This window comes from Lynx rufus, unplaced genomic scaffold (genome assembly GCF_022079265.1).
Source record: "Lynx rufus isolate CCGP_SWC_20201006 ecotype Redwood Valley unplaced genomic scaffold, mLynRuf1.p SCAF_4, whole genome shotgun sequence".
Taxonomy (NCBI): Eukaryota; Metazoa; Chordata; class Mammalia; order Carnivora; family Felidae; genus Lynx; species Lynx rufus.
This window is the reverse complement of record NW_025814856.1, coordinates 96,580,836-96,607,127: the sequence shown is the minus strand read 5'-3', so window position 1 is coordinate 96,607,127 and position 26,292 is coordinate 96,580,836. Positions and strand designations below refer to the sequence as shown.

General features: G+C 38.4%; 2 protein-coding genes across 3 annotated transcripts in view; both read left to right on the top strand.

The window, feature by feature from the left end:
• The window catches only part of FAM133B (family with sequence similarity 133 member B), a 30,281-nt gene extending 28,585 nt beyond the window's left edge, over positions 1 to 1,696 (top strand). For both annotated transcript variants that reach the window (XM_047096056.1, XM_047096055.1), the window contains exon 11: positions 98 to 1,696. In XM_047096056.1, the coding sequence (XP_046952012.1) occupies positions 98 to 184 (87 nt within the window). In that variant the 3' untranslated portion in view covers positions 185 to 1,696. The remainder of the gene's footprint in view (positions 1 to 97) is intronic.
• A 1,383-nt stretch (positions 1,697 to 3,079) lies between these two features.
• On the top strand, positions 3,080 to 25,868 carry LOC124524286 (EF-hand calcium-binding domain-containing protein 1-like). The gene is made up of 6 exons (XM_047096464.1): positions 3,080 to 3,897; positions 12,984 to 13,139; positions 13,390 to 13,494; positions 20,766 to 20,917; positions 23,666 to 23,770; positions 25,697 to 25,868. The coding sequence occupies exons 1-6, from the start codon at positions 3,750 to 3,752 to the stop codon at positions 25,751 to 25,753; spliced, it is 723 nt and encodes a 240-aa protein (XP_046952420.1). The 5' UTR covers positions 3,080 to 3,749; the 3' UTR covers positions 25,754 to 25,868.
• The last annotated feature ends 424 nt before the right edge of the window (positions 25,869 to 26,292 follow it).

The following is a 26,292-nucleotide window of genomic DNA, read 5'->3' as shown; positions in this document are numbered from 1 at the left end:
GAAATAATTATATAGTAGCTTAGAAGTACCATGGTAAAGTTGTTTTAGACTTGCATATTTTCCTGTAGAAATGTCTAACAGGGAACTCTCTTTACAGGAAAAAACAAAAAAGAAAAAGAAGCATAAGAAACACAGTAAGAAGAAGAAAAAGAAGGCTGCTAGTTCAAGTCCCGACTCGCCATAATATTAAGAAAAATCAGGATTCCTTTATAAAGAAAGTGCAATGTCTAAGGAAATCTCAACTGTGAAAATTATGACATAATTACTAAAATGCATGAATTTTCTTGTTTTTAGAATTATTACTGGACTATTCAGTAGCCACTTGGATGCCTCTGTGTGAAAGGGCCATAATTGTTGCCTGCTGCTTGAACATCAGTTTTTTCTCTTCCAGTGCTTAACAACTCTGGGAGATAATACATTGCAGTTGTGCTAGTGGTTAAGATATTTGGGGATAAAGTTAATATTTTTGACTTGAAGTATCTAATGATAAATCAACAGAAATCGAATCTGGATATATCATTAAGATGTAATTAGAAATGACCAGATGACTCGAGTTAACATTTTGGAAATAGGGATTACGTTGATATTTCAAAATCCTTATTCTGTAGATAAGTGTATTTTAATTTTTTCCCCTTATATACTTTTATTTACCCGGGGAAGGAGCTTTTAGGGTTGGGGGGGGGTGGTTTGCTATCTCTTTAGCTAGCAGAATAGCGTGCCTTTTATCCTCACACATCCTATTTTTGTGGACACAGTAGCCATGCTTCATGGGGAGGTCAGAGCTGGTACAGCAGTCTTGCCCTTAGACATCCTTGGACTCTTGTCATTTGCTGCTTTAAGTGAACCAGAGTAACAGCCTTTTGCAGCACGACAAAGCCCCAAAAGCTCTGGGATTTACCTCCACTTCAATAATACTGAATGTTTTTTAGCATTAGAATGTGTTATAACATTTGAATTAATTTTGACTACACTTTGGCTTTGGAGAGGAATCATTTCCAATAGACACTGGTACTTTTTGAACTTGATAGCTAAAGATTCTAAAATGCATGTTTTATACTGTTAGTTTTAACCAGTCAGGAAAATTTTATGTAACCAGTGATAGTTATTTTATTTTTGTATGAATTTTGTTTAGGCTGCAGTGTTTAGCTTTTGTTAACTCCTTATTCTTGCTATCTTAAATTCCATACTGTGTTTAATGGCATACTTGCCAAGATACTTAGCATGTAAAAAAAAAAAAAAGCAGACTTCTAATTTTTTTTTTTTTTTTTTTTTTTTTTCCAAACAGCTTCATATTGAAGCTGAGTCTTACCATAAACAAGTTGAGTGGCAGGCCTGGTATGCTGTGTCTTGTTACATAAAGCTATTGCCAGAATCTTAGTAAATATAACATTTTAGAAATTTGTCTTTGTATATTCATAACCAATTATGACAAGTTAAGTGAGAATTACATTATTGCTCTTCCTGTCATATTTTACTAAGATTTTGTGCCTCATATCTACTGCTGAATTGTTTACTAGTAACGTTAAAAGGAATTGATAAATCATTTTCACTTTACATTTTTATATAATCAGGTAACATGAAATATAATTTGATGTACAATTTTGCCTGTTTCAAAGGGTGTGCTAATTATAGTGGTATATGCACAAAACATTTTGGCATGACAAGAGGCTGAATAAATAGCTATTTTACTTAAAAATAGCTGTGTTCTTATCAGCTCCCTTTGAGTTGCAAGTAAAGTTATAAAGATTAAGAAACACTACTAGGGGTTCAATGGTAGGTGGATAAGACATATCCCCAAATTTTTAGCTGTAAAAATTATTTATTTCTTGGTAAACTTCCTTAAATTTTATGCTTAAAGCTTCATACTCTTTCCTAATAAAAGATATGTAGGGGCACCTGGGTGGCTCAGTCAGTTAAGCATCCAACTCTTGGTTTCGGCTCAGGTCATGATCTTGAAATTGTGAGATTGAGACCCATGTTAGGCTCTGTGCTGACAGCACAGAGCCTGCTTGGGATTCTCTCTCTCCCTTCTCTTTCTGCCCTCTCTCTCTCAAATAAATAAACTTAAAGAAATAAATAAAAGATATGTTTATGCTCTTGAGTACACAATAAGTTTTGAGGAACATTTTTTTATCTGAAAGGAAGTTTCTTAGAATCGTTGTTCAAGAAAATGCTAAAAGATAAGTTTATCAGTTTATTTGGTGATCAGTTTTGGTATGAGCACACTGGTCCAGAATGTGATGATTATATCAAATTAGAAAGCAACGGTTATTAGACTGAGGAATAAGGTGACCTGGCAAAAAAACTGTTCTTTCCAGGCTGTGTTGACTGTCTGCGAAACACCTTTTTCATTGCTTCTGTGATGGTAGCCTTAATAGTCTTCTTTCTAATAAGCTATGGGAAGAAAATTTGATAGAGTAATGTTATGTGCAAGTCCCTAACATTTCTTACTTCTTCCTTCCACCAAACCACCCTTTTTCTTGAATACTTTTATACCAGTTTTATAAACACAGGGCATGTTATCTGGATAATGATGCCAAGGTAACTGCAACAAAATTGATGAGTGTCTGAATCGAAAAATTGAATTTATACCAGTACTTCTCTGTCTGATTGTTTTGGATTCATTTGGTTGCCTTTAGTATATTTAGGTGTTTTATTTTAAATACCGTAAGATTGTTCTGAGTTGACTTTATCCAGAATATAGGTTCATATTCCTCCAGTCAAGGTGTGCTAAAAGTCTATTGCCTCATTTGCTTTCATTTCATAGAGAATAATAGACTAGCCTTGGAGAAACTGAGAACAGTTATTCTTCAGACTTAAGTGACAAGTTTCACACTTTTAAAACATTGCCAGTTTTCAACTTAATTCAGTGAACACAGTATTTCCTAAAGAAAAGTTTTGGGAGAGCTTTTGTGTTCCAGTTGTATTTGCATTATTTTACTTTTTTATAATTTGTTTTAATTTTTTTTTTGTAATCTCTATACCCAACATAGGGCTCAAACTCATGACCTCAAGATCAAGAATTGCACGCTCCTCCAGTCGAGCCAGCCAGGCACCCTACATTTGCCTTATTTTAAAATTTACTTTATATTTTATTTAAAGTTTGTAAGAATATTGTATTCGAAATTCTAAAATTCATTCTGGTACATTTTCTTGCCTTACTATAGTGAAAGCCAGTAAACAGACTAGGAAACGTTTGTTCCCTGTATTAGGATTTGACAGTAGAGTTAGAACAGTTGTTATTTTGGCCAGCTTTGGCATAGTCACGCCATGCTTTCTTACCAGTCAGTCAGATATGTTGGAGGGGTACTAGTGGGGTTTTACATTTTTCTAGGAGCTCCCAGATTGAAGTCTGTCTTACGAGAAGATGCTTAAAGTTTTTTAAAGGAGGTTATGTAATCTTTGAAGGAGCTATTTATAGCCTAGAAAAATATGTACACTTAAAAATAAGATCCTTATAATTTTATTTAGTTGTGTGTTCAGTTAGGAAGGAAACATTTTCAACCATACAGTTTGTGCTGAGGAAATATAAATGACAATAATATCAAGTACCACTTTAAGTGGTGTTTAGCCCTAAAGAAAAGATAAATGTAGGAATTGCTGTAATATTTCAGATAACAATAACATTCATGGAATCATTGCATTTGTTTTGAGTGCTAACAACCGTTGTTGCATATTTTTGCAATCACTTGAGAACCTTCTGTGGTTGCTGGAATGTTGCTGCCGTCACATTCTGTTGGTATAGAGTAATGAACTGTGGAATCAGTGACAATCCAAGACATGTAGGCTTGGAACTAGGCTATTTGAGAACTCTACATTGTGTTGAAGCAACACTTGACATGGACCAGAAGACTCTGAAGAAACTGGTGGTATCCATTAGTAATACTGTCAAGAACTGTGAGTACTAACCAGACGTCCAGCACTGCCTGAACATCTTTATTCAATCAAATAGAAACATTGATAGATACATTGGACATTAACAGGTTCTTTGTAACACCCAAAATAGAGTTCCTCTAATTTCTGTCTAATGTTTTGGCCATTTAAAAAAATAGATTACAAGTGAATTTACAAGATCCCTGCACTACACTGAGAATATTTTAATCAGGTTCCTAAAATATATTTGTGTATGTGGAAAGAAGAATTTGAGAACTTATGTGACATTTGTACTAAAGGATTATCTGCCAACCAAGGACTCGTTCTGTTAACAGTCTGAAATTTAATAAGAGATCTCAAACTCTAAAGGTTTACCTTGACCAATTCCCTGAGTTCTCTGGCACAAAACCCATAGAGGCAGAGGATTGATAGAGCTATAGAAGATATTTTAGTTGCTGAAGAAATAAGCATGGTACTTTGCACATAGCAAATGTTTATTAAAATTAATGTAACATATTGGGGGAGGGGGGAATCCTTGCCCTGACAGACCTTAAAAAGTAATCTTATGTATCTTGTCTCACGGGCATGACAACAAGCAATCCTGACTGAGATCCATTTTGACAATGTCTTTAGACTTTGAGGAAATGACTTTTATTTCAGACACTAGTACAGCCTCGTTGGGCACTTCCATTTTTCCTTGTGTGGTCTCAGTAGGTCTCAGTAGTACCACCCTAAGAATCTCGTTGGTAGACTTAATTCAGTTTTCTCTCATTCCAGTTATATTTTAAATGATCCTCAAGCACTTCTAGGGCCTGTTTTTGCAGTCTTGCTGTTCTTCAACCCTTAAAATCCATCTAGCAGATTTAACCAAAGTTGAATGTAATATCTACTGTTATTCGCCGTTTTCTTTTTCTTTTATTTTTTGGAGATTGGTTTGCTTTCTTTTTAATTTTTTAAACATTTTTAATGTTTATTTTTAAAGATTTATTTTTATGTTTTATTATTTTTGAGAGAGAGAGGAAGACATAGACTCCAAAGCAGGCTCCAGGTTCTGAGCTGTCAGCACAGAGCCCGACGCAGGGCTTAAGCCACCCAGGTGCCCCTTTAATGTTTATTTTTGAGAGAATGTGAGTGGGGGGAGGGCAGAGAGAAAGGGAGAGACAGAATCTGAAGCAGGCACCAGGCTCCCAGCTGTTAGCGTAGAGCCTGACATGGGGCTCGAACCCATGAACTGTGAGATCATGATCTGAGCTGTAGTTGGACACTTAACCAACTGAGCCGCCCAGATGCCTCTGTTTTTTTTTGTTTGTTTTTTAATTTTTTTTTTACATTTATTTATTTTTGAGAAACAGACAAAGCGTGAGCGGGGGAGGGGCAGAGAGAGAAGGAGACACAGAATCTGAAGTAGGCTCCAGGCTCTGAGCAAGCAGTCACCACATAGCCTGATGCGGGGCTCGACTCCACAAACTGAGATCATGACCTGAGCTGAAGTCGGACGCTCAACCGACTGAGCCACTCAGGTGCCCCTATTTTTAATTTTAAGTTTATTTTGAGAGAGGGACAGCCGAGTGGGAGGAGAGAGAGAGAATCCCAACCAGGCCCCGCGCTGCCAGCACAGAACCCAATGCGGGGCTTGAACCCACGAAGCCATGAGCTCATGACCTGAGCCAAAACCTGGAGTTGGACACTTAACCGACTGAGCCACTCAGGTGCCCCTATTTGCTGTTTTCTTAACCTGAGTTTTAAACATTCAAAAGGAAATTTTGCATACTTTAAAAATCTAACTCCTCTCCCCATCCAAATGAAACTACTTTTAGCCTGCTACCCAAATGTGTGTTTAATACCATAATTTGTTATTTGAAAACAATTCTCTGAAAGTATAGGTAATATAAGTAAAGAATATGTAATACTAGATCGGGCCCGCTTCCCATACAGTCTCCTACAAAGAAGATACTGAACAGTATCTTTCAAAAGAGGAATGAGTTGCATTCCTTTTGCAGAATTTTGACACTAAATTAGGATCAAAAGTTCAGTGTAACCAGATTACTATTTTATACTGAGATTATTAACTCATGTTTATTAAGCTCTTCATTGGGGAAATGGTATGCTTAATGGTTTATCTTCATCTTCAAGTCTCAGGAAAAAAACCCAATGAGGTAGGTGAAATTTTCCACATTTTCAGATGAGGAAACCAAGTCTCAGATTGTCTAAAATGACAGTGAACTTTTCTGGTGGAGGCAGAGCTAGAACCCAGGTAAGTCTGATGCCAGAACCTGCATTTCATCTTCATTTCTCGATGCAGCTAATAAGCATTCTAGACTTCTCACAGTCATTCTGTATAGTACTCTCCCATAGTGAATGCAAAATAAAAATTGTTGAATTCAGCTCAGTTCTTGGGTCCTTGAGTTGAAAAACCAGACTGGCCTCTCATGACTGGAACTTGGGTGTTTTTTTTGTTGTTTTGAGATTTTGTTTTTAGTTTGTACACCCAACATGGGGCTCAAACTCACAACCCCGAGATCAAGAGTTATATGTTGTACTGACTCAGCCAGCCAGCCAGGTGCACCTAGAATTTGCTTCTCAATGGGTAGGACTGGGGAGAGCTAACAAATAGTACCACCTTGGCCTTCCATTCTCAGGAAGAGATTGTCTTGGGGTGGCTGCATGGCTCAGTTGGTGGAATATGTGACTTGATCTCAGGGTCATGAGTTCGAGCCCCACACTGGGGGTAGAGTTTACTTAAAAAGGCAAAAGAGATCGTCTTACTATTTCTCTTGGTGTACATAGATAGTTTTAGTTGTCATGTGCCAGAAAGTTGAGATGGCTTTTCTTGGGCTTTGCTTTAAAGTTTCTTAAGAGGGAGGCTTCATAATTTACTAGGCCTACATGTGCCACATGGCTTCTTGAGTCCAAACTACTAGATTGTGTGACTCTGATCCTCCACTATTTCCAGTGACCTCACGAAGAAAATTCATTACCTTACCAAGCAGCTGTTGATTTTTTTTCATACAGCTCTAGAATATAAAACATCGTAGAGCTGTATTAACCAGTATAGTAACCACTAGCAATGTGTGGCTATTTATTTACTTAAAATTTTTTTTAAGTAACCTCTACACCTAAAGTGGGGCTTGAACTCGTGACCCTGAGATGAAGAGTTGTCCCATGGTCTACCGACTGAGCCAGCCAGGCACCCCATTTTTTAAAAAGTATGTGTGTGGCTATTTAAATGTAAATTAAAATTAAGTAGAGTTTTTTAGATCTTTAGTGGCAGTGGCAGATCATTACCTCAGGGCATAGTAAATGGCTTCATGTGTGTGCAACCTATGCATTGTCATGGGGCCCCACGCTTAGTTTAATGTTCCACTAACACTTAATGTTTTCAATGAGGGACCCATGTTTTCTTTGCATTGGGCCCGCAAGTTCTGTAGTTGATCTTGGCTGTATACCTCTTATTCATAGTACGGTAGGAGTATCTCCAGCATCAGAATCGCCTAAAGATGCTTACTGAAAATGTAGATTCCTGGATACCACCCTAGGCACATTTAAATATCTCTGCGAGTGGAGCCAATCATCCAGATTGTTCACTCCATTTATTCTTGGATACACTGAAGTGTAGGGTTTCCTGATGAATCCCTAGTCTCTCCCAGGTGAAATTTCAGTTCTGTCAACCTAATTGCAGTCACAGCTTGATTAATAGTGAGTTAGGAATTGACCCAGTCTTTTTCACACATATTGTTCAGCCGTAATTTTTACAATATAGACTAAGAAATTTTTTTAAAGCTCAGTGAACAATTTTAAAACTTTCTAATAATTTCATGTTGTTTGATTCAAGTGATTATTTTGGCATCTAGAGCTTACTTCGGATCCTGTCTCATCCAGTATATTCCTTTACCTCATTTGTGTACAAGGAGTTATCATTTACTTAGCAAACATTTATGTGAGAGCCTACCATTGTGCTTGGCACTACTGGATACTGAGTAGATAATTGACATAAGAGTAAGAGATTTTTGTTATATGCCTTCCTAAAATGCAAATATTTTGTGGGTTTTTTTTAATATGTATTTATTTATTGGGGCGCCTGGGTGGCTCAGTCGGTAAGCATCCGACTTCAGCTCAGGTCATGATCTCACTGTTCGTGAGTTTGAGCCCCGCATCGGGCTCTGTGCTGACAGCTCAGAGCCTGGAGCCCCCTTCAGATTCCGTGTCTCCCTCTCTCTCTGCTCCTCCCCCACTCACACTCTGTCTCTCTCTCTCAAAAATAAACGAACATTTAAAAAAAAATTTTTTTTTTATTTATTTTGAAAGAGAATGGGGGAGGGACAGACAGAATCCCAAGCAGGCTCTGTACAGAGCCCAACAGGAAGCATGATCTCACAAACCGTGACATCATGACCTGAGCTGAAATTAAGAGTCACGTGCTTAACCAACTGAGCCACCCAGGCTCCCCTAAAATCCAGATACTTTGTGAACTGCATTTCTCTGATCCACTCCTACTAGAAGGAGGAAATAAGTTAAATCTAGTATGATTAGCCCTTATGAACTCATGAGCCCTGAGTGTTCGTGAGGTAAAAAATACAATTGATCATCTCTTCTGGGACCTAGCCCAGGACCACCTATAGACCCAGTGGTCCAATATTTGGCTTTCACTTCATTTGTCACACATAACATGGGCCAATATGTATGCATATATAGGTAAGTATACATACATATTTTCCAGCTTTGTCTGCTGAGAGGGCTTAGAAATATTCCACTGTACCCATCCCAGCTCCTGGTTATGTATTGGGCTTAGAAATATTCATCTCCCAGTAGTAATAAGCACACCCAGTGCATAATCCTTGGTGTTTAAATACCAGTCTCCAATAAAAACAACCAGGATTCCTTGAAGAAATAGCCACACAGAGTGTAAAGGAAAACCTATGCTATGCCTTGTTTCTCTTTTACTGACACTACTCTGCTACACTTCTTGACACTTCCAGTCTCCAACTGTGTGGTTTTTTCAAGCAAGCAATTTTCTGTGACATCGGCCGGGTACCCTACAATTTCTCAGTTCTGACACTACCTGAGATGGCATCAGATCCTGTACGTTGAGTTCAATGCCACAAGACTGTCTCCCACTTCAGATGCCCATCACAAGTCCAGGTTGTTACCTGCATTTCAGACTAACTGGCTATAAATTGGAGGCCCAATTAATTTGCTAGAGCAGCTCATAGAACTGAGGAAAATTGTTTACTTAATAGATTACTGATTTATTATAGAAGGATACAGTTTTTAAAATACAAGGATACAATCAGGAGCAGACAGCAGAGATGCACAGGGCAAGGTATGTAGGAAGGGGCATGGAGCTTCCATTCCCTTTCCAGGACCTTCATATGTTCACCATCCCAGAAGCTCCCTGAACACTTTGGAGGTCTTCATGGAGTTTTCATCACATAGGCACCATAGGTCATTAACTCAATATCCAGCCCCTCTGCACAATGGGGGATACAGCTGAAAGTTCCAAGCTTTTAATCATGGACTTTTAATCAAGTCTTTTTGGTGACTAGCTCCCAGCCAGGAGCCACCGGTAGTCGTCTCCTTAGAACAAAAGATTCCTATCACCCCTGATGTTCTAAGGGATTTAGGAGCTTTGTGTTGGGGGCCAGGGTCAATGACAAAATTGAACAAAAGATACTCGTGCTGCTCACATCATTTAGGAAATCCCAAGAGTTTTGGGAGCTATGTGCCAGGAACCAGGGACAGAGACCAATATATATATATTTTCTGTTACCTCACACAGGGAAAATATAAGATTGGCCTGGCAAGTAGTGCCAGAAAGCAAAGAAGTGAAAAAGCCAATGGGGTTGTGTGATGTGAAACATACAAGAGCCAACTTGAAAGCTCCCAAGGACCAAAACTGGAACAATTTGAGTAAGATGACAGGATTGTTATAAAATAAGTGTATGTGACCCGCCCCCCTCCCTTGCACACACCCTGACATAAATAATTCAGTAAATAGGGGAAAAAAGACCTCTTGCTTTCATGAAAATTCCAAGTAATAGTATAGATACTCCTTCCCAAGAAGTGGAATTACATTTTCCCTAAAAGATTGGCTTCCAAAGAATAGATTGTGGAAAGGATAAATAGCAACTACAGTGGAGAACCCTGTAGACCAGCGTAATCAAATGATCAAAGTTCTCAGCAGTTAACCTTGTATGTGTCCCCCGACATGTGAGAAGAACAGCAATTTATCTCTAGAATTCACCCCCAAACCCCTAACCACAGCTTATTATGCAAAAAAAAAAAAAAAAAAAAAAGACAAACCCAAATTGAGGAATATTATGCAAAATGAAAAGTCAAGGTTGGGCCCTCTGGGTGGCTCAGGTTAAGCATCCAACTCTTGATTTCAGCTCCGGTCATAACGTCATGGTTTGTGGGATTGAGCCCTTGTCCATGCTCAGCATGGAGTCTGCTTGGGATTCTTTTTTCCTCCCCTGCTCATACCCCTCTCAAAATAAATTAAAACTTTAAAAAAAAAAGTCATGAAAGACTAAAAACTATCATAAATTGGAGGAGACATGCCAGCCAAATGTATCCTGGCTTGGATTCTGGAATCAAAAAAAGAGCATTAGTGGAAAAGTGGTAAGATCTCTATGTTAATAATGTGCCGATGTTAGTGTATTCATTTTGATAATTGTACCACGGTTCTGTAAAGTTTTAATGGAGAAACAGTGAAGATTGGGAACTCTATCATCATTGCTTCTCTTGTGTAAATCTAAAGTTATCCCAAAATAAAGTTAAATAACATGAGCCAGTGCCTAGCACCTCACAATTCTCATTACCCAAGATCTCTCAAATATCATTTACAACGGTTCCTGGACCGCATGAGTAAGGTCTTTAGCTGTAATGAAATGTGAGCTTACATGGATAAAACTCAGAAAAAATTACTACCTGCTGAAGATTGTGCCTAAAATCCTTGATAGCTGTGTTGGATGACTTGTTAATATTTGGCTCAGAGCAGCATCTGACTCTTAAAACCTCCCTTTTCTCAAGGAGGAAACTATTGTTGGTGCTAACATTTGCACTCCCGATAATTCTCCCATCAGATTTAAGCAGGATGACTTTCAGGCAAACATTAACATACTCTACACTTCATACAGCACATCCACACCTGAGCTTCCTCTTTCTCTGTATTTTTTATGAGAATTCTTTCCAAGTTTTTGTCCTCAGAGCAGCTGCAACCCCTTCTGTGACCTAGCCTTGAAAAGTTCACATTGCCTCATTTCCACTGAGCTCTACTGGTTGAAATGTCTGAAAATGCCCTCCCTGTTTCAAGTGAAGGAGACAGATCCCATCTCAGAGGAGTATCAAAGTCTTTGTAGAAAGAGCATATGGGATGGCATAGACTGTTAAAATTGTTTTGGGGAAGACACAACCATGTCACATGTGGACTCATCATTCATAATGTGGTTTTGAGAATCTACTGCCGAAGTGACCCTCAAGTGCAAATATGATGTTAACTTGCCAGCCAAAATTTTTCAGAAACTCCCCATTGTAAAGTCTAGTCTGCCATGTGGCCATACCAACCATCTGCAGCTAGCTCTCAGAACATACCTTCAAGCTGCCTCCTCTGGCAAGTGACCCCTCCTCCTTGGGACCTTTGTTAATTCCCTGCTACCTCCCCAGTTGATTATTCCTTCCTTTGGGTCACCGCCAAACACCATCAATCATAGTGCTTGCACTTTTTTTTTTTTTTCTTATCTCTTAGCCAAAGTGTAACAACTTTGTGGGCAGAAACCCTGGTGTATTCACTGCCTGGTTCACAGGAGGCCTTCAATATAAATTCTTATTGGATGGGTAAAAATGAGCTTTTTGTCATATTTCTGAGCTTATAGTTACACTGTGTAGCCTGCTAAATCGAATCCCTTAATTCTCAGTCCTGATCAATGCATTAAAATCACCCTGCACTTCTTTAAAAATACCCTTTCCTAAGTCTGGACTGAAATCCAAGTGTGTGAATATTGAACATTTCTGTTTGAAAATTAGTCACCAAGTCCCACTGATTTTCTGCAACATCTCAAGCTCCCTCCCACTTTTTCAACCCTCAGGGCCTAGAAGAGTCAACTGAGGTCTTGTTTTTTAAAAGCTAATTCCTGGGTCTGATGTTCGTGATTCGGACTTGGTAAGTCAAGTAAGGCTTGGGAATCTGCTTTTGAACAAACAAAGGAGAGGCTGTGGATTTCTCTCATTCAAATGGTCCTGGATGGTCCATTAGAAACACTGCTCCAGTAAAATGTAGTTGACCCTTGAACAAAGTGTAGGATATAAGCACCAGCCCCTGCAATACAGTTGAAAATCCATATATAACTTTTGACTCCCCAAAAGCTTACCTACCAATAGCCTACTGCTGACCTTACTGATAACATAAACAATCAACCTATTTTGTATGTTTTATATATTATATACTGTATTCTTAAAGTAAGCTAAACTTTTAAGAAAATCATAAGAAAAATACATTTACAGTACTGCGCTATATTTATTTTTTATTGCATTTAAGTAGACCCACAGTTCAAACCTATGTGGTTCAAAAGTCAACTGTAAATGTTAATTTTCTGACTAGGCATTCAAGGCCCTCTGCCATCAGCCCGTCCTCTTCAATCCTGTTTTTTCACTTCTTCCTAACTTGCTGTGCTCCCAATAAAGCATGTTCAACTTCAACCACAATTCTACCTCTTTCCTTTACCCATATTATCGCTCCCTGGAATTCTCCATTTTACCACCCCCAACACATTCCTTCCTGTATAAATACAATGTATCCTTCCAAGTCTCTGTTCAAAGTCTACTCCCATGAAAATGACCTAACTCCTCTTTCCCGCACTGATTTCTCTTTCTTCACATGTCTGTAGTGTGAGCATTATGTTACATAATTTTTCATTTACATAGCGTCTTACTAGTCTTCTGGTGACACCCACCTTAATTGCATAAGCCCTTAAGTAACAAGTGATGTCATTCTTTTTTTAATCACTTAGAGCATCTAGCATCATAGGAAAAAATAGCTGCTTAGTAAAATATTTTTAATTGGAGTACTCATTGAGTAAGTATAAGTTGTACTTATTTGTATTTTTATTTTACAGTCAAAAAAAGTGAAGTAGAATGTCTCATAAGACTTTTTCACAGCTTGGTGGAAAGAGCTAATGTAAGACTTAATAACCTTGGACTAGATCGTAATGCTTTTCGAGCGATCCTGCACAGCGTATTTGGAATGACTGACGATATGCTAATGAACAGGGGTAAGAGGCTTAAGAAATGGAAATGGGCCAAGCTGAGATGGCGATGTATATGGTGTTCATAATTAATATGTGGCAAACATTTTTGTAATGACAAATTATACACACACACACACACATACATTTCCAATAATTTTGACTCTTAAAGATGGCCAAAACCTTTTTTTCCTCTCAATTTGGGAAGAAGGTTTATATATTTGAATTATAAAATAGCTTTAAATTACAATATACTTCTATGGTCTTTTTCTTTCAGTATTTTTTGTGTTTGACAAAGACCACGATAACTGCATAAATGTGAAAGAGTGGGTTAAAGGATTATCAGTGTTTCTTCGAGGGACTTTTGAAGAAAAGCTGAAGTGTAAGATTTCTGTATGTGATTACTGACTTAGTAATATACAGTGTCAATTTTGTATTTAGTGAATGCTTAAACAATTTTTAAAAATATAAAATCAATGTTCTCTATAGCAACCTTTCAAAAATAGTTTGTGACAGCTTTAAAAAAAATCAAAACAAATGAAATGGGTGGTCTGTTTCTTGGGAGAGTCCCTCCTTTAGACCTACACTTCCCTCACTGGTTCTGTAATGCCTAAATGTCACCAGGATGGGTCTTTGGGTCAAGTCCCAGGCGAAGACGAGCAAGGCAATGTCAGGGCTTGTGCCAACTCCGGGTTTCCCAGGCTGGCTCTGGGCTCAGCAGGAAATGCGCCTTGATATCGGGCAGTGCATAAGTCACAGTGAAGACATTCCTCATCTCTTGAACAAAGAAAATAAATGTGAGGGATTGACACAAAACAAAATGAAATACACATTAACCGCCAATATTCTAGTGTTAAAATTTGTGTAGATCAGTGAAGAGAGGAAAAGAGATTGAGGACAGAGAATGCCCACAGGGAGAATGGTTACAGAGAGAATTTCCTACAGGAAAGATATGTTAGTAATTCCAAAGACAAAAATCTTCCCATTCACAATTTTGCCTAGAAGTGAATAGCTCTGGCCTCACCTCGCCTATACCATTGTTGTGATGTGTATTTTCTATGTTTTATACCTCTGGGTCCAGGTTTTGGGGTGAGGAACCCAGGAATGAGAATAGGAACAATTTTTTTAAGTTTATTTATTTATTTAGAGAGAGAGAAAGAGAGAGTGCAGGAGGAGCAGAGAGAAAGGGAGAGAGAGAATCCCAAGCAGTCTCCGCACTGTCAGCACAGAGCCCAACATGGGGCCTGAACACACAAACCATCAGATCATGACCTGAGCCAAAACCAAGAGTTGGATGCTTAACCAAGTGAGCCACCCAGGCGCCCCAAGAATAGGAACAATTTTAAATGACGGGTTTTTTTTTTAATTTTTTTTTTAACGTTTTATTTATTTTTGAGACAGGGAGAGACAGAGCATGAACGGGGGAGGGGCAGAGAGAGAGGGAGACACAGAATATGAAGCAGGCTCCAGGCTCTGAGCTGTAATGACAGTTTTCTAGGGAACAATTGCTTAAAGTGTCAAATTGCTTAGGAAAAGACTGCAGAATTCTGAATAAATAAACAAATCTTTATCCCTTGTTCTTCCACTTAAATTTGGATTTGGAATGTTGAAAAGATCCCTAAAGTTAAACACACATTTTACTTATTTATTTTTAAAAATTTTAGGTATTTATTTACTTTTGAGAGACAGTGCGAGCGGAAGAGGGGCAGAGAGAGAGGGAGACACAGAATCTGAAGCAGGCTCCAGGCTCTGAGCTGTCAGCACAGATCCCTATATGGGGCTTGAAACCACGAATCATTGACATTATGACCTGTGCCAAAGTCAGAGGCTTAACTGACTGAGCCACCCAGGTGCCTCTTAAACACACATTTTAAAAAATGATAGCAACATTAAAAAAAATCACCAACTTTCTTTGGCATTTACAATTTTTTGTTTTGTGTTTTTTCTTTTAATTTTTTTTCTTTCTTTTTTTTTTTTTTTTTTTGAGGTAAAATTGACATTCAACATTATGTGGGGTTTTTTTTTCCTTAACTTTCTCCAGTTTAATTTTTCACAGGCTAACATTGAAATATAGTTGCTACTTAAGGTTGTTGCAGTACTCTTATACAGAAGTCTCACCAAGAAGTGAAAAGCTAAGTTTTCATGGATGTAAATTCTTATGGTAATACTAATACATGGTGAAAATGGCTGTGACACTGAATACAGCTGTATGTGATTGAATAGCATCATGCTGTCAATGAATTTTCCTCCTCTAATTCTACTTCCTAAAACTGTTTCATATATATTTCAAGATATGTTAATTTGGGAAAAATGCCACTTCTCATAGGGTTGAGCTGCATGTGATGAGGAAATGGTGGGGTTCTGAGTGAACAGTCAAGCAAGAATTCTTGAGACACCTCTGGTGCAAGAAGGTGGTTTTATTAAAGCAGGGGACAGGACCTGTGGGGAGAAAGAGCTGCACTGGGGTTGTGGCAGTGGCTGATTATATACTTTCAAGTTTGGAGGGGGTTAGGGATAGCATAAGTCTCCAAGGAATTTGGAAGCAAGGTTTCCAGACCCTTGAGGGGCTGTTAGGAAAAAGTCATTTACTACTGTCTAATAAAACCTTAGTCATCCGACCCTTCAGATGTATACCAGTGGGTCATATGCCCACTGTTTACTAACATACAACTTGGCGGGGGTGGGGGTAGAGAAAAAGGAACTGGTTACCAAAGAAATTTTTATTTATTAAAGGAGACTACTGGAGGTTGGGTTGATGTTAAGACTGCCTTTTGCCCATAGCAAAGTATCGACATAGAGGCAGTTGAGTTCCTAAAGGAAGGTCACTCTGCCTATCTCAAGGACTTGTCCATGCACTACGAGTTGTCAGGAAATTTAATTTTTTTTTTTTGCCTTTGTTCTCCACATCACATGTATGCTATAGATTGAAGAAACTCAACAAAAAGACACAGCTAATCTGATACTCTGGAATTTTATATTGATTCTATTGCTTTTGCTAAAACATTTAACTAGATTGCGAACTCCAGAAGAGCTCCTTCATTACTATATTCTCAGGACCTGAGTAAGGTCATCTGTGGCATGAATGAATGTATAGAAGTCACAGAAGTCCCTCTTCAGGGAGAGAGTGGTCATTTTGGGTAGTGCAGATGGGCAGACTTCCAAGGAGATGATGGACTCACTACACAGATATACTGAAAAATGTTCTTTGCCTGTGATATGCTGAAGTTTGTACTTAGTTTTTGTACTTTTTGTAAGAGAATAATAATGAGATATACACACACGTATGTGTACACATGTGTATATACGTATTGCATGACCAAAGGTTTAAAAAAAATATTTACTTCTAGGGGTACCTGGCTGGCTCAGTCAGTAGAGCACGCGATTCTTGATCTCTGGGTTGTGAGTTCTAGCCCCATGTTGGGTATAGAGTTTACTTAAAAAGAAATTATTGGGGCACCTGGCTGGCTCATTTGGTTAAGTGTCTGACTCTTGGTTTCAGCTCAGGTCATTACCTCACAGTTCACAGGTTTGAGCCCCGCATCGGGCTCCTCACTGACAGTGTGGAACCTGCTTGGGATTGTCTCTCCCTCTCTCTGCCCCTCCCTAGCTCTCTCTCAAAATAAATAAATAAACTTTAAAAAAAAAGCAAATTTAAAAGTAAAAAGAGATCTCTTTTATTGCAGCTTCATCACATTTTTTTTTGAAGTCTATACAGTTATTGTTTTTTATTTGTGTCATTCTACAGGAGATGCTCAGTTCTGGGTCACATAATACATATAAACCAATAACCATAATATAACATGATTACTTCAAAATCTATGTATTTTCAAAATACTATATGGGAGTGATGAGAAAGTGCTTTCTAGTGGATCTGGTGGATCAGAAGACACTTCCACAGAATAACTAGCATTTCAGTTAATTCTTGTAAATCTTGAGCAGAAAGAAACTAGAAGGAAGAGCAGGCTAACCAACAGGAATGAACATGTGGAATGGGTAGAACTGATGTTGAGACATGTAGTATTAAGGTCAACTGAATGTGTATTATTAAGGTTGAATCGTCTACTGAGCAACATTCCTCTCCCCAACATTCCCTAAGAGGACAGCTGTGAATCAACTATAATAAATAATGAAATATTGGATGGAGGCAGGAGAGTTTCCTAGATTGTTGAAGTTACCTAGGAAATAACAGTGGGGACAGAGAAGAGGAAAAGGACTATTAATATCTACAAATTGGAATTGATGGTTATCTCTGAACACAGAAGGTATTGTTTGTTTATAAATAGTTTCAAGTACCTAAATTAACGTCATTGATTTCAAAGTATTCCAACTTTATTATTTTTTTAAGTTTATTTATTTTGAGAGAGAGAGAGCATGAGCAGGGGAGGGGCAGAGAGAGAAGGAGAGAGAGAATCCCAGGAAGGCTCCCCACTGTCAGAACAGAGTCTGACGTGGGGCTCGATCCCACAAACTGGGAGATCACAACCTGAGCTGAAATCCAGAGTCAGACTCTTAACCCACTTAGCCACCTAAGTGTCCCTAAAGTATTCCAACTTAAAAAAAAAAAAAAAAAAGGCAGGGGGCGGTCCTTGAGTGGCTTAGTCGGTTAAGAGACTGGCTCTTGATTTCAGCTCAGGTTATGATCTCACAGTTGGTGAGATTGAGCCCCACATAGGGCTCTGCTGTTAGCGCACTTGGGAGTCTCTCTCTTCCCCCAATTGTGTTCTAACTGTCTCTCAAAATAAATACATGAACAACAACAAAAAGTATTACAGAAACAAGAAGTCCCCAATGTAGATAATGTAGTATATTAAAACATAGTTCATAAATGCCAAGACAGAAAGAAAAATCTTAGGTATGTAAATTTCCAATGAGCCACTTTTTTTTTAGTGTTTATTTATTTTGAGAGAGACAGCATGGAAGTATGGAGGGGCAGAGAGAGGGAGAGAGAATCCCCAGCAGGCTCCATGTTGACAGTGCAGAACCCAACACGGGGCTCGAACCCACAAACCATGAATCATCCTGAGCATAAACCATGACTCAGACACTCAGTCAACTGAGCCACCCAGGCACCCCTTTAAGGAGCTGCTTTTTAAATTAAGGCTACAATGTAAAGTACCTATAAGACTGATTCCCCAATGTGGATTGAAGACTGGTTTCAACTGGCTACATCGGTTTTACCTTGGGAACGTTTTATTTTTTTAAATTTTTTTTTTCAACGTTTATTTATTTTTGGGACAGAGAGAGACAGAGCATGAACGGGGGAGGGGCAGAGAGAGGGAGACACAGAATCGGAAACAGGCTCCAGGCTCTGAGCCATCAGCCCAGAGCCCAACGCGGGGCTCGAACTCACGGACCGCGAGATCGTGACCTGGCTGAAGTCGGACGCTCAACCGACTGCGCCACCCAGGCGCCCCTACCTTGGGAACGTTTTAAAATAGCATTCTCTGAGCTACTACCACCAAGGAATCCATACTCTTATTTTGTGCCATATCAGGAAAAGTTCTGTTTATTTGTGTGTTTTTTTTTTAAATGTTTATTTATTTTTGACAGAGTGTGCAAGTCATGAACATTGAGATCATGACCTGAGCCAAACTCGGAAGCTTAACTGACCGAGCCACCCAGGCATCCCCACTTATTTGTTTTTTTTTAATTATGAAGATTTAGTATCAAATCTGTTCCTTACAAAGATCGCTTGATATCTAATCTGTAACTGTTTCCTCTCCCATCTAGGTACAGGTGAACAGGAATCTGCATCTTTATCAACTACTTTTTTTCCCCCAAATTCTTTTATTTTTCTAGTTTTATTGAGAAATAATTGACATATATCACTTTATGAATTTAAGGCATACAGATCAGTTCTACATATACTACAAAATGATTACAATAGGTTCAGCTAACATCCATCTTCTTATATAGATACAATAAGAAGAAAAGTATAAAGGAAAAAAATATTTCTCCTTGTGATGAGAACTCTTAGAATTCACTCTCTTAACAACTTTTCTATATATCATACATCAGTGTTAGTTATGGTCTTCATGTTGTATGTTACTTTCCTAGTACATATTTATCTCATAACTGGAAGTTTGTGCCTTTTAGCCATCTTCCTCTAGTTCCCCCTCCCTCCAACTGCCCATCTTTGATCACCACAAGTCTGATCTCTTTTTCTATGAGTCTGTTGTTATTGTCAGGTTTCTTGTTTGTTTTGTTTTGTTTTTGTTTTGGGGATTCCACATATAAGGCAGGTCATAGAGTATTTGTCACTCCCTGTCTCAATTATTTTCCTTAGCATAATGCCTTCAAGTTTCACCTACGTTATTGCAAATGATAGCATTTTCTCATTTTTTATGGCTGAGTAATATTCTTATTTATATTTATTCATCCATTGATAGAAACTTAGATTGTTTCCAAACCTTGGCTATTGTACATAATGCTGCTATGAACATGGAGGTGCAGATATCTTTTTGAGTTAGTGTTTTCATTACCTTTGGATATATTCCCACACATAGAATTGCTGGGTTATATGGAAGTTCTATTTTTAATATTTTGAGGATCCTCCATACTATGTTCCATAGTGGCTCTACCAATTTATAATCGTAACAACAGCAAATAAGTGTTCCCTTTTCTACACATCCACACCAGCATTTGTTATCTTATTTTTGGCATTTTTTGTTTATTTGTTTGTTTTAATGATAGCCATTCTTGCAGGCATGTGGTGATATCTCATTGTGGTTTTAATTTGCATTTCCCTAATGACTAGTTATGTTGAGCATCTTTTCCTATAGCTGTTGGCTTTTCATTTATCTTCTTTGGAGAAATGTCTATTCAGGTCCTTTGCCTATTTTTAATTTTTTTTTCTTTTTTGCTATTGAGTTGTAGGAGTTCCTTATATATTTTGGATATTAACACCTTATCTGATATTGTTTGCAAATATTATTTTCCCATTTCACAGGTTGTCTTTTCATTTTGATGATGGTTTCTTTTACTATGCAGAAGCTTTTTAGTTTGATGTGGTCCCACTTGTGTTTTTATTTTGTTGCTTGTGCTTTTGGTGTCATAGCCATGAAATCATCACCAAGACCCATGTCAAGGAACTTGTTCCTATGATTTCTTCTAACAGTTTCATGGTTTCAGGTTTCATAACATTTTTAAACTCTCAATTTCAAATTCCACATTCCAAGGAGTATTTAATCTTGTGCCAATAAGTATAAAAGGTGCTTTATTTTAAAATTCATCTGTCAGGGGCGCCTGGGTGGCGCAGTCGGTTAAGCGTCCGACTTCAGCCAGGTCACGATCTTGCGGTCCGTGAGTTCGAGCCCCGCGTCAGGCTCTGGGCTGATGGCTCGGAGCCTGGAGCCTGTTTCCGATTCTGTGTCTCCCTCTCTCTCTGCCCCTCCCCCGTTCATGCTCTGTCTCTCTCTGTCCCAAAAATAAATAAACGTTGAAGAAAAATAAAATAAAATAAAATAAAATAAAATAAAATAAAATAAAAAAAATAAAATAAAATAAAATTCATCTGTCATAGACCAATAATTGTAGGTTGTATAAATTGTTTTTATCTTTTTAAAAACTATATACTAAAATAACTTAAGGAGAAGACTAGTGATATTTTAACTGTTCTTATCCAAGTCTTTACATTTCTTGTGCTTTGGACAGTCTGTTTTGAAGTTTACTATTTGAATGGTGATGGTTACATTTCTCGAGAAGAGATATTTGACATGTTAAAGAACAGTCTACACCAACAGTCATCTGAAGAAGAGAATGATGAAGGAATAAAAGAGTTGGTAGATATAACACTGAAAAAAATGGTAAGAATGAAAACCTATAAGCAGATATTGGGGAAAGCTAAAGACAAAGAAATTATTTATTTCCCTTTATAATGAAAGTAACCTTTATGAGGACAGATTTTGTTCTCTGCTCTATCCATTGCCTACAACAGTGCCTGGATGATAGTGGGTGCTCAATAAATACTTATGGAATGGCTGGATGATTAAATGAATCACTACACAAAATATGAACTGTATTATTTTAAAATATTTTACTCAATGTGGGGGTTGGGAGGGAGTGGTGCAGCAGATTCAGTTTGTGTAAAATTGGATGCCACTCTAGTCTGTCTGCATGACCTTAGCCCTCCAATCCATCTAAACATTCGTTATAACAAAATAACATAATAATTAAAATAGCTGTCCCTTATAAAGTACTTAACTATATGCCAAGGGCCTTCATAGAACTTTAATTATAGGAACTCATTTTACCCTCAAAACAACCCTATGCAGTAGAAATTACTATCTCTATTTTACAGATGAGAAAACAGAAATACTAATAGTTTTACCCAAAATCATGATAGAAAATGGGGTGCAGAATTCTTCTTTCAATGAAACAAAAAGTACCACTTTATTATGGACATAGTGATTTCTTTCCTTTTCTTACTATGCCCCTATCCTGGATACCAGTGAAAAGTTATTAACTCTAGAGCATTCTGGACCCAGCTCACTTCCATTACCCTGGAGATAAGGAAAGAAATAGATGATGGGGGCTGCCAAGTCTTAGATTCAGCTAACACAGACTCCAGCATACCTTCTTCCTTCAGAAATACTCTCACTGGGGACGCCTGGGTGGCTCAGTCAGTTAAGCATCTGACTCTTGGTTTCAGCTCAGATCATGATCTCATGGGTTTTGTGGGTTCAAGCTCCACATCTACCCTTATGGTGCAGAGCCTTCTTGGGATTAGGAATTACTCTCACTAGCCACTGCTAGGGCTGAGGGTAGACTTCTTGAGAGACAGTATTTTCCCCAATTCCAAATTCACTCTTTTCTTGTTTAATTAAAAACAAATTTTTTTTAACATTTATTTATTTTTGAGAGACAGAACATGAACACAGGGGAGGGGCAGAAAGAGAGAAGGAGACACAGAATCTGAAGCAGACTCCAGGCTCTGAGCTGTCAGCACAGAACCTGATGCGGGGGCTCGAACCCATGAACCATGAGATCATGACCTGAGCCAATGTCAGACACTTAACTGACTGAAACACCAAGACACCCCTTTAATTTTTTTTAATGTTTACTTATTTTTGAGAGAGAGAGAGAGGAGTGTGCGTGCATGAGCGGGGTAGGGGCAGAGAGAGAGGGAAACACAGGATTCAAAGCATGCTCCAGGCTCAATGGTCCCCTGCCCCTCCCGTGATTCAATCCCCCACAGTCCCTGTCATTAATGCTCCACGCCAGGCAGGTCTGTCTTCTTCCTGACTTACATCGCCTCATGTTGTCAGACTTCAGTTTGGGCCATTCTTCTGCATTTCCACCCCAGACCTCTTCAGCTACCTAAAAGTCCTCTCAATCATCCTTAAAGGCCTCCCAGTAGTCTGCAAGCATCTTCTTATGATTCTAGTCCATCTTGAACTGTTACTGCTCTGACTCCCAGTGCCTTGCTCCTTGAGTGAGTAACTTCACTTTTATCCTTTTTACATGATGAGCTCTCAAGTCAGAGGTCCTTTGAGGAACAAATTCTATTACTAAAAATTAAGTTTGAAAATCTTTGCCCTATGGCACTGATTTTATCACAAATGTAGCACTATAATATGTGTCCTCTTTTTGTTTTACTCCCCAGTTACAGTATAAATCCTTCAGAGACATGACCATATTTTATATATTTAAGGTAACTCAGGTGTCTTAGTCTGCTTGGACTGCCATAACAAAATACCAGACTGGGTGACTTAGACAATAGGAATTTGTTTCTCAAAATCCTGAGACTGGGGAGTGCCTGGCTGGCTCAGTTGGTGGAATGTGTGACTCTTTATCTCAGGGTTGTAAGTTCGAGCCCCTGTTGGGAGTAGAGATTACTTAAAAATAAAGTCTTCCTGAGTGGCTCAGTCAGTTGAATGTCCAACTTCGGCTCAGGCCATGATCTCGTGATTTGTGAGTTCAAGCCCCGCACTGGACTCTGTGCTGATGGCTCAGAGCCTGGAGCCTGCTTCGGATCCTGTGTCTCCCTCTCTTTCCGCCCCTCACCCATTCACACTCTGCCTTTCTCTCAAAAATAATTTAAAAATATTAAAAATGAAATAAAATAAATAAAATCTTTAAAAAAAATCCTGAGACTGGGAAGTCCAAGATCAAGGTGCCAGTCAATTTGCTTCCATAGTGAGGGTGCTCTTCCTTGCTTGCAGACAGCCACCACCTCAATGTGTCCTCACATGGCAGAGAGAGGGAGCTCTGGTCTCTACTTACAGAGATGCTAATTATATCACGGGGGCTCCACCTTCAATACCTCATCTAAACCTAATTACCTCCCAAAGACACCTCCCAAATCATCACATTGGGGGCATTAACATTGGATTTAGAGGCAAGAGGGACACAAACTTTCAACCTCTAATAACAGGTATTCTAAACAGACTTCCAGGAATAAAGTAAGTAGCCTTGATAAATAAGTACCTTTTGATTTATGTAAGTAGTGCCCACAGAAATGTAAACTAATAGTTTTACTTGGCAAAGAGTTATTTTCCATGCGAAATTAAAAACTACTCTATCGTTTATCAAGAACTCATCTTCCTCTCTAGGATTATGACAACGATGGCAAGATATCTTTTGCAGACTTTGAAAAAGCAGTTAGAGAAGAGAGACTTTTGTTGGAGGTATTTGGACCGTGTTTACCAGAAGCAAAGGTACAGTGCCAATAGCTCAAAGTGGTTAAGAGCAAAGTTTTTAAGGGATCAGACAGTAATACCTGCTGGACACTCACCTCTGTAGGGGCTTTAGCCCACAGCTGAAGTTCAGGCAACCATGACGATCTCAGCTCCATCCTCACGTTTTGGGAATCAACAATAGTGAGGATTCTATTCAACAGACTTTTTGAGCTTGCAGCCTCTTTAGCTATACACAATTCCTGATTTCTTGTATGTTAATATTTTCCCAAAGAAAACTAGAGTCTATTGGCATGCTTAAGGGATAGAACATTGAACAGTGTACTCAGCAAGTACCCACCATAACTGCCAGGACAAAATTTGATCTCTTTCAACCCAAATGTTGCCAAACCATGAGAATCATTATTAAAAATCTTGAATACATTTAAAGTACTTTATAGTATTTGTGCTTAGGAAGGCTTTTCATGTATGAATTTGACAAGTTTTCTGAGCCAGAAGAGCCAGCCTAAAAATTTGACACATTAAAATTTCCTTTAATTCTTCCTTTGAAGAAGAAAGTAGAAACTTTTTAATTCTCTGCAGTGATCTAGATGGCGATTTTATGCACAAACTTGCATGTTAAGTTCTCCTATGCTATCTTCGGCTTATTTCTCTAACTTGTCCCACTGTAGTTTATTCCTGGAAATAAATAGTAAAATGCAGTGTGTGAAAGGCACACTTCTCATTTTGAGACTGATGGAGGAAGCCACATAGAATGGACTGGATTGGAGCAGCTACTTAGGTCAGATGGAACACCAACAGATCTCCAGTTGCTCCCAGAACTCAGTAGCCCAGTTACTGAGAACCTTGCTACTCACCAGCAGCAATGGTGTCACCTAAGAACTTGGGGAAAATGGGGAATCTCAGGCCCCAACCCAAACCAACGGACTCAATCGTTGTTGTTGTTGTTGTTGTTTTTATGATGCTTGACACAGCAAAGGTTACTTCCACTCATCTTGATCAAATATTGTGCATGTTGGTGGGGATGGGGAGGCATGCTGGCTTCCACATGGTCACTGGAAAGATCCTGCAAAGTCCTGAGAAGATCAGGAATCCATTCAACAAAACTGAACCCACTGAGCAGCTCCTCCTTTTAAGGCTGTCAGATAATTTTTTTTTCAGTTGTGGTAAAATACATCTAACACAAAATTTACCCATCTTAACCAATTGTAAACATACAGTTCAGTGATGTTAAGTATATTCACAATGTTGTACAACCAATCTCCAGACTGCTTTCCATCTTGGAAAACTGTAAACCGTTCTGCATTCCCATCATCCACCAGCTTCTGGCCACCACTATCAGAATCTACATTTTAATACGACCCTGAGGTAGAAATTCATAGCACCTTAAAGTCAGAAGCATGTTGTAGATAGTAACTTGCTCTTTCCAATTCTATGCTTGGGTCTCTAACAGGTGTTTTACCTGGGAGTTCAGCAGAAAAAAAATAATTAATTACCTTACAAGGAAGTAAGGCCAAACCCCTTGCCTCCAGCTTCTTTTAATACCATCTACCATTTGGTGCCATCCCAGCAAGTTTGAATCAGGTCATAACTGATGATGAACCTTCTTAACCGGTATGTTCAAATTCAATCCATTAGGTAAGAGGCCTTTAGGTATATAGAGAAAAGAAAAACAGACAGTTTGGTATGGGCCTTCTCAAGGTATTTTTAGCAGTTTAAAAAAAAAAAAAAAGGACACAGCTTGAACATACTTGTTCCAGTTTCCAATTTTGTAGTCTGATAGGACAAACAATGTAGGTATGCTAAATGTACTGGTTAGCAGTCTAGCATTGACAAATACAGATTTGTTTCTGCCATAGATAAGCAAATTCTTCTTAGAGACTAACTAAAGAATATAGGCTCCTAATTTCAGCTTTGTTCTAATAGTTTAACTTTTTTACTTTACAGAATTGTATTGATTTTGAAGCCCTGGCATTCAGACACATCCTGAATTCTAGTTTTTGAATGTGAAACACTTAATACTTGCATTAAAATCAGAAACAGATCCTGGTTGCCTGTCTTTATTTGCATTGTAAAATTTTTATCTTTTGTTCACTTAATTTACATATAACTATTGCAAAGTGAGAAGTAATAATAGAAAAACACTTTCTGTAATATTAAGTAATGATAAACTAATTTTATTTTTTAAGTTAGCCAACGACCTTGGCCCCTGTGGGAAATACTTTCACAACCCTCTTTTCTCCTGCTTCCTCAACCAGAGAAGTTGGAAACCTAAAACATTCACCATTCCAGATCTTCCCAGTTAGGAACAGCCATGAGCCCAGTTTTAGCCAATAAAATGTAACCAAAGTCACTGGATGGAGCTTCCGGAAAACTTTAATTTTTTTTTTTTTTTAATTTTTTTTCAACGTTTTTATTTATTTTTGAGACAGAGAGAGACAGAGCATGAACGGGGGAGGGGCAGAGAGAGAGGGAGACACAGAATCGGAAACAGGCTCCAGGCTCCGAGCCATCCGCCCAGAGCCTCACGCGGGGCTCGAACT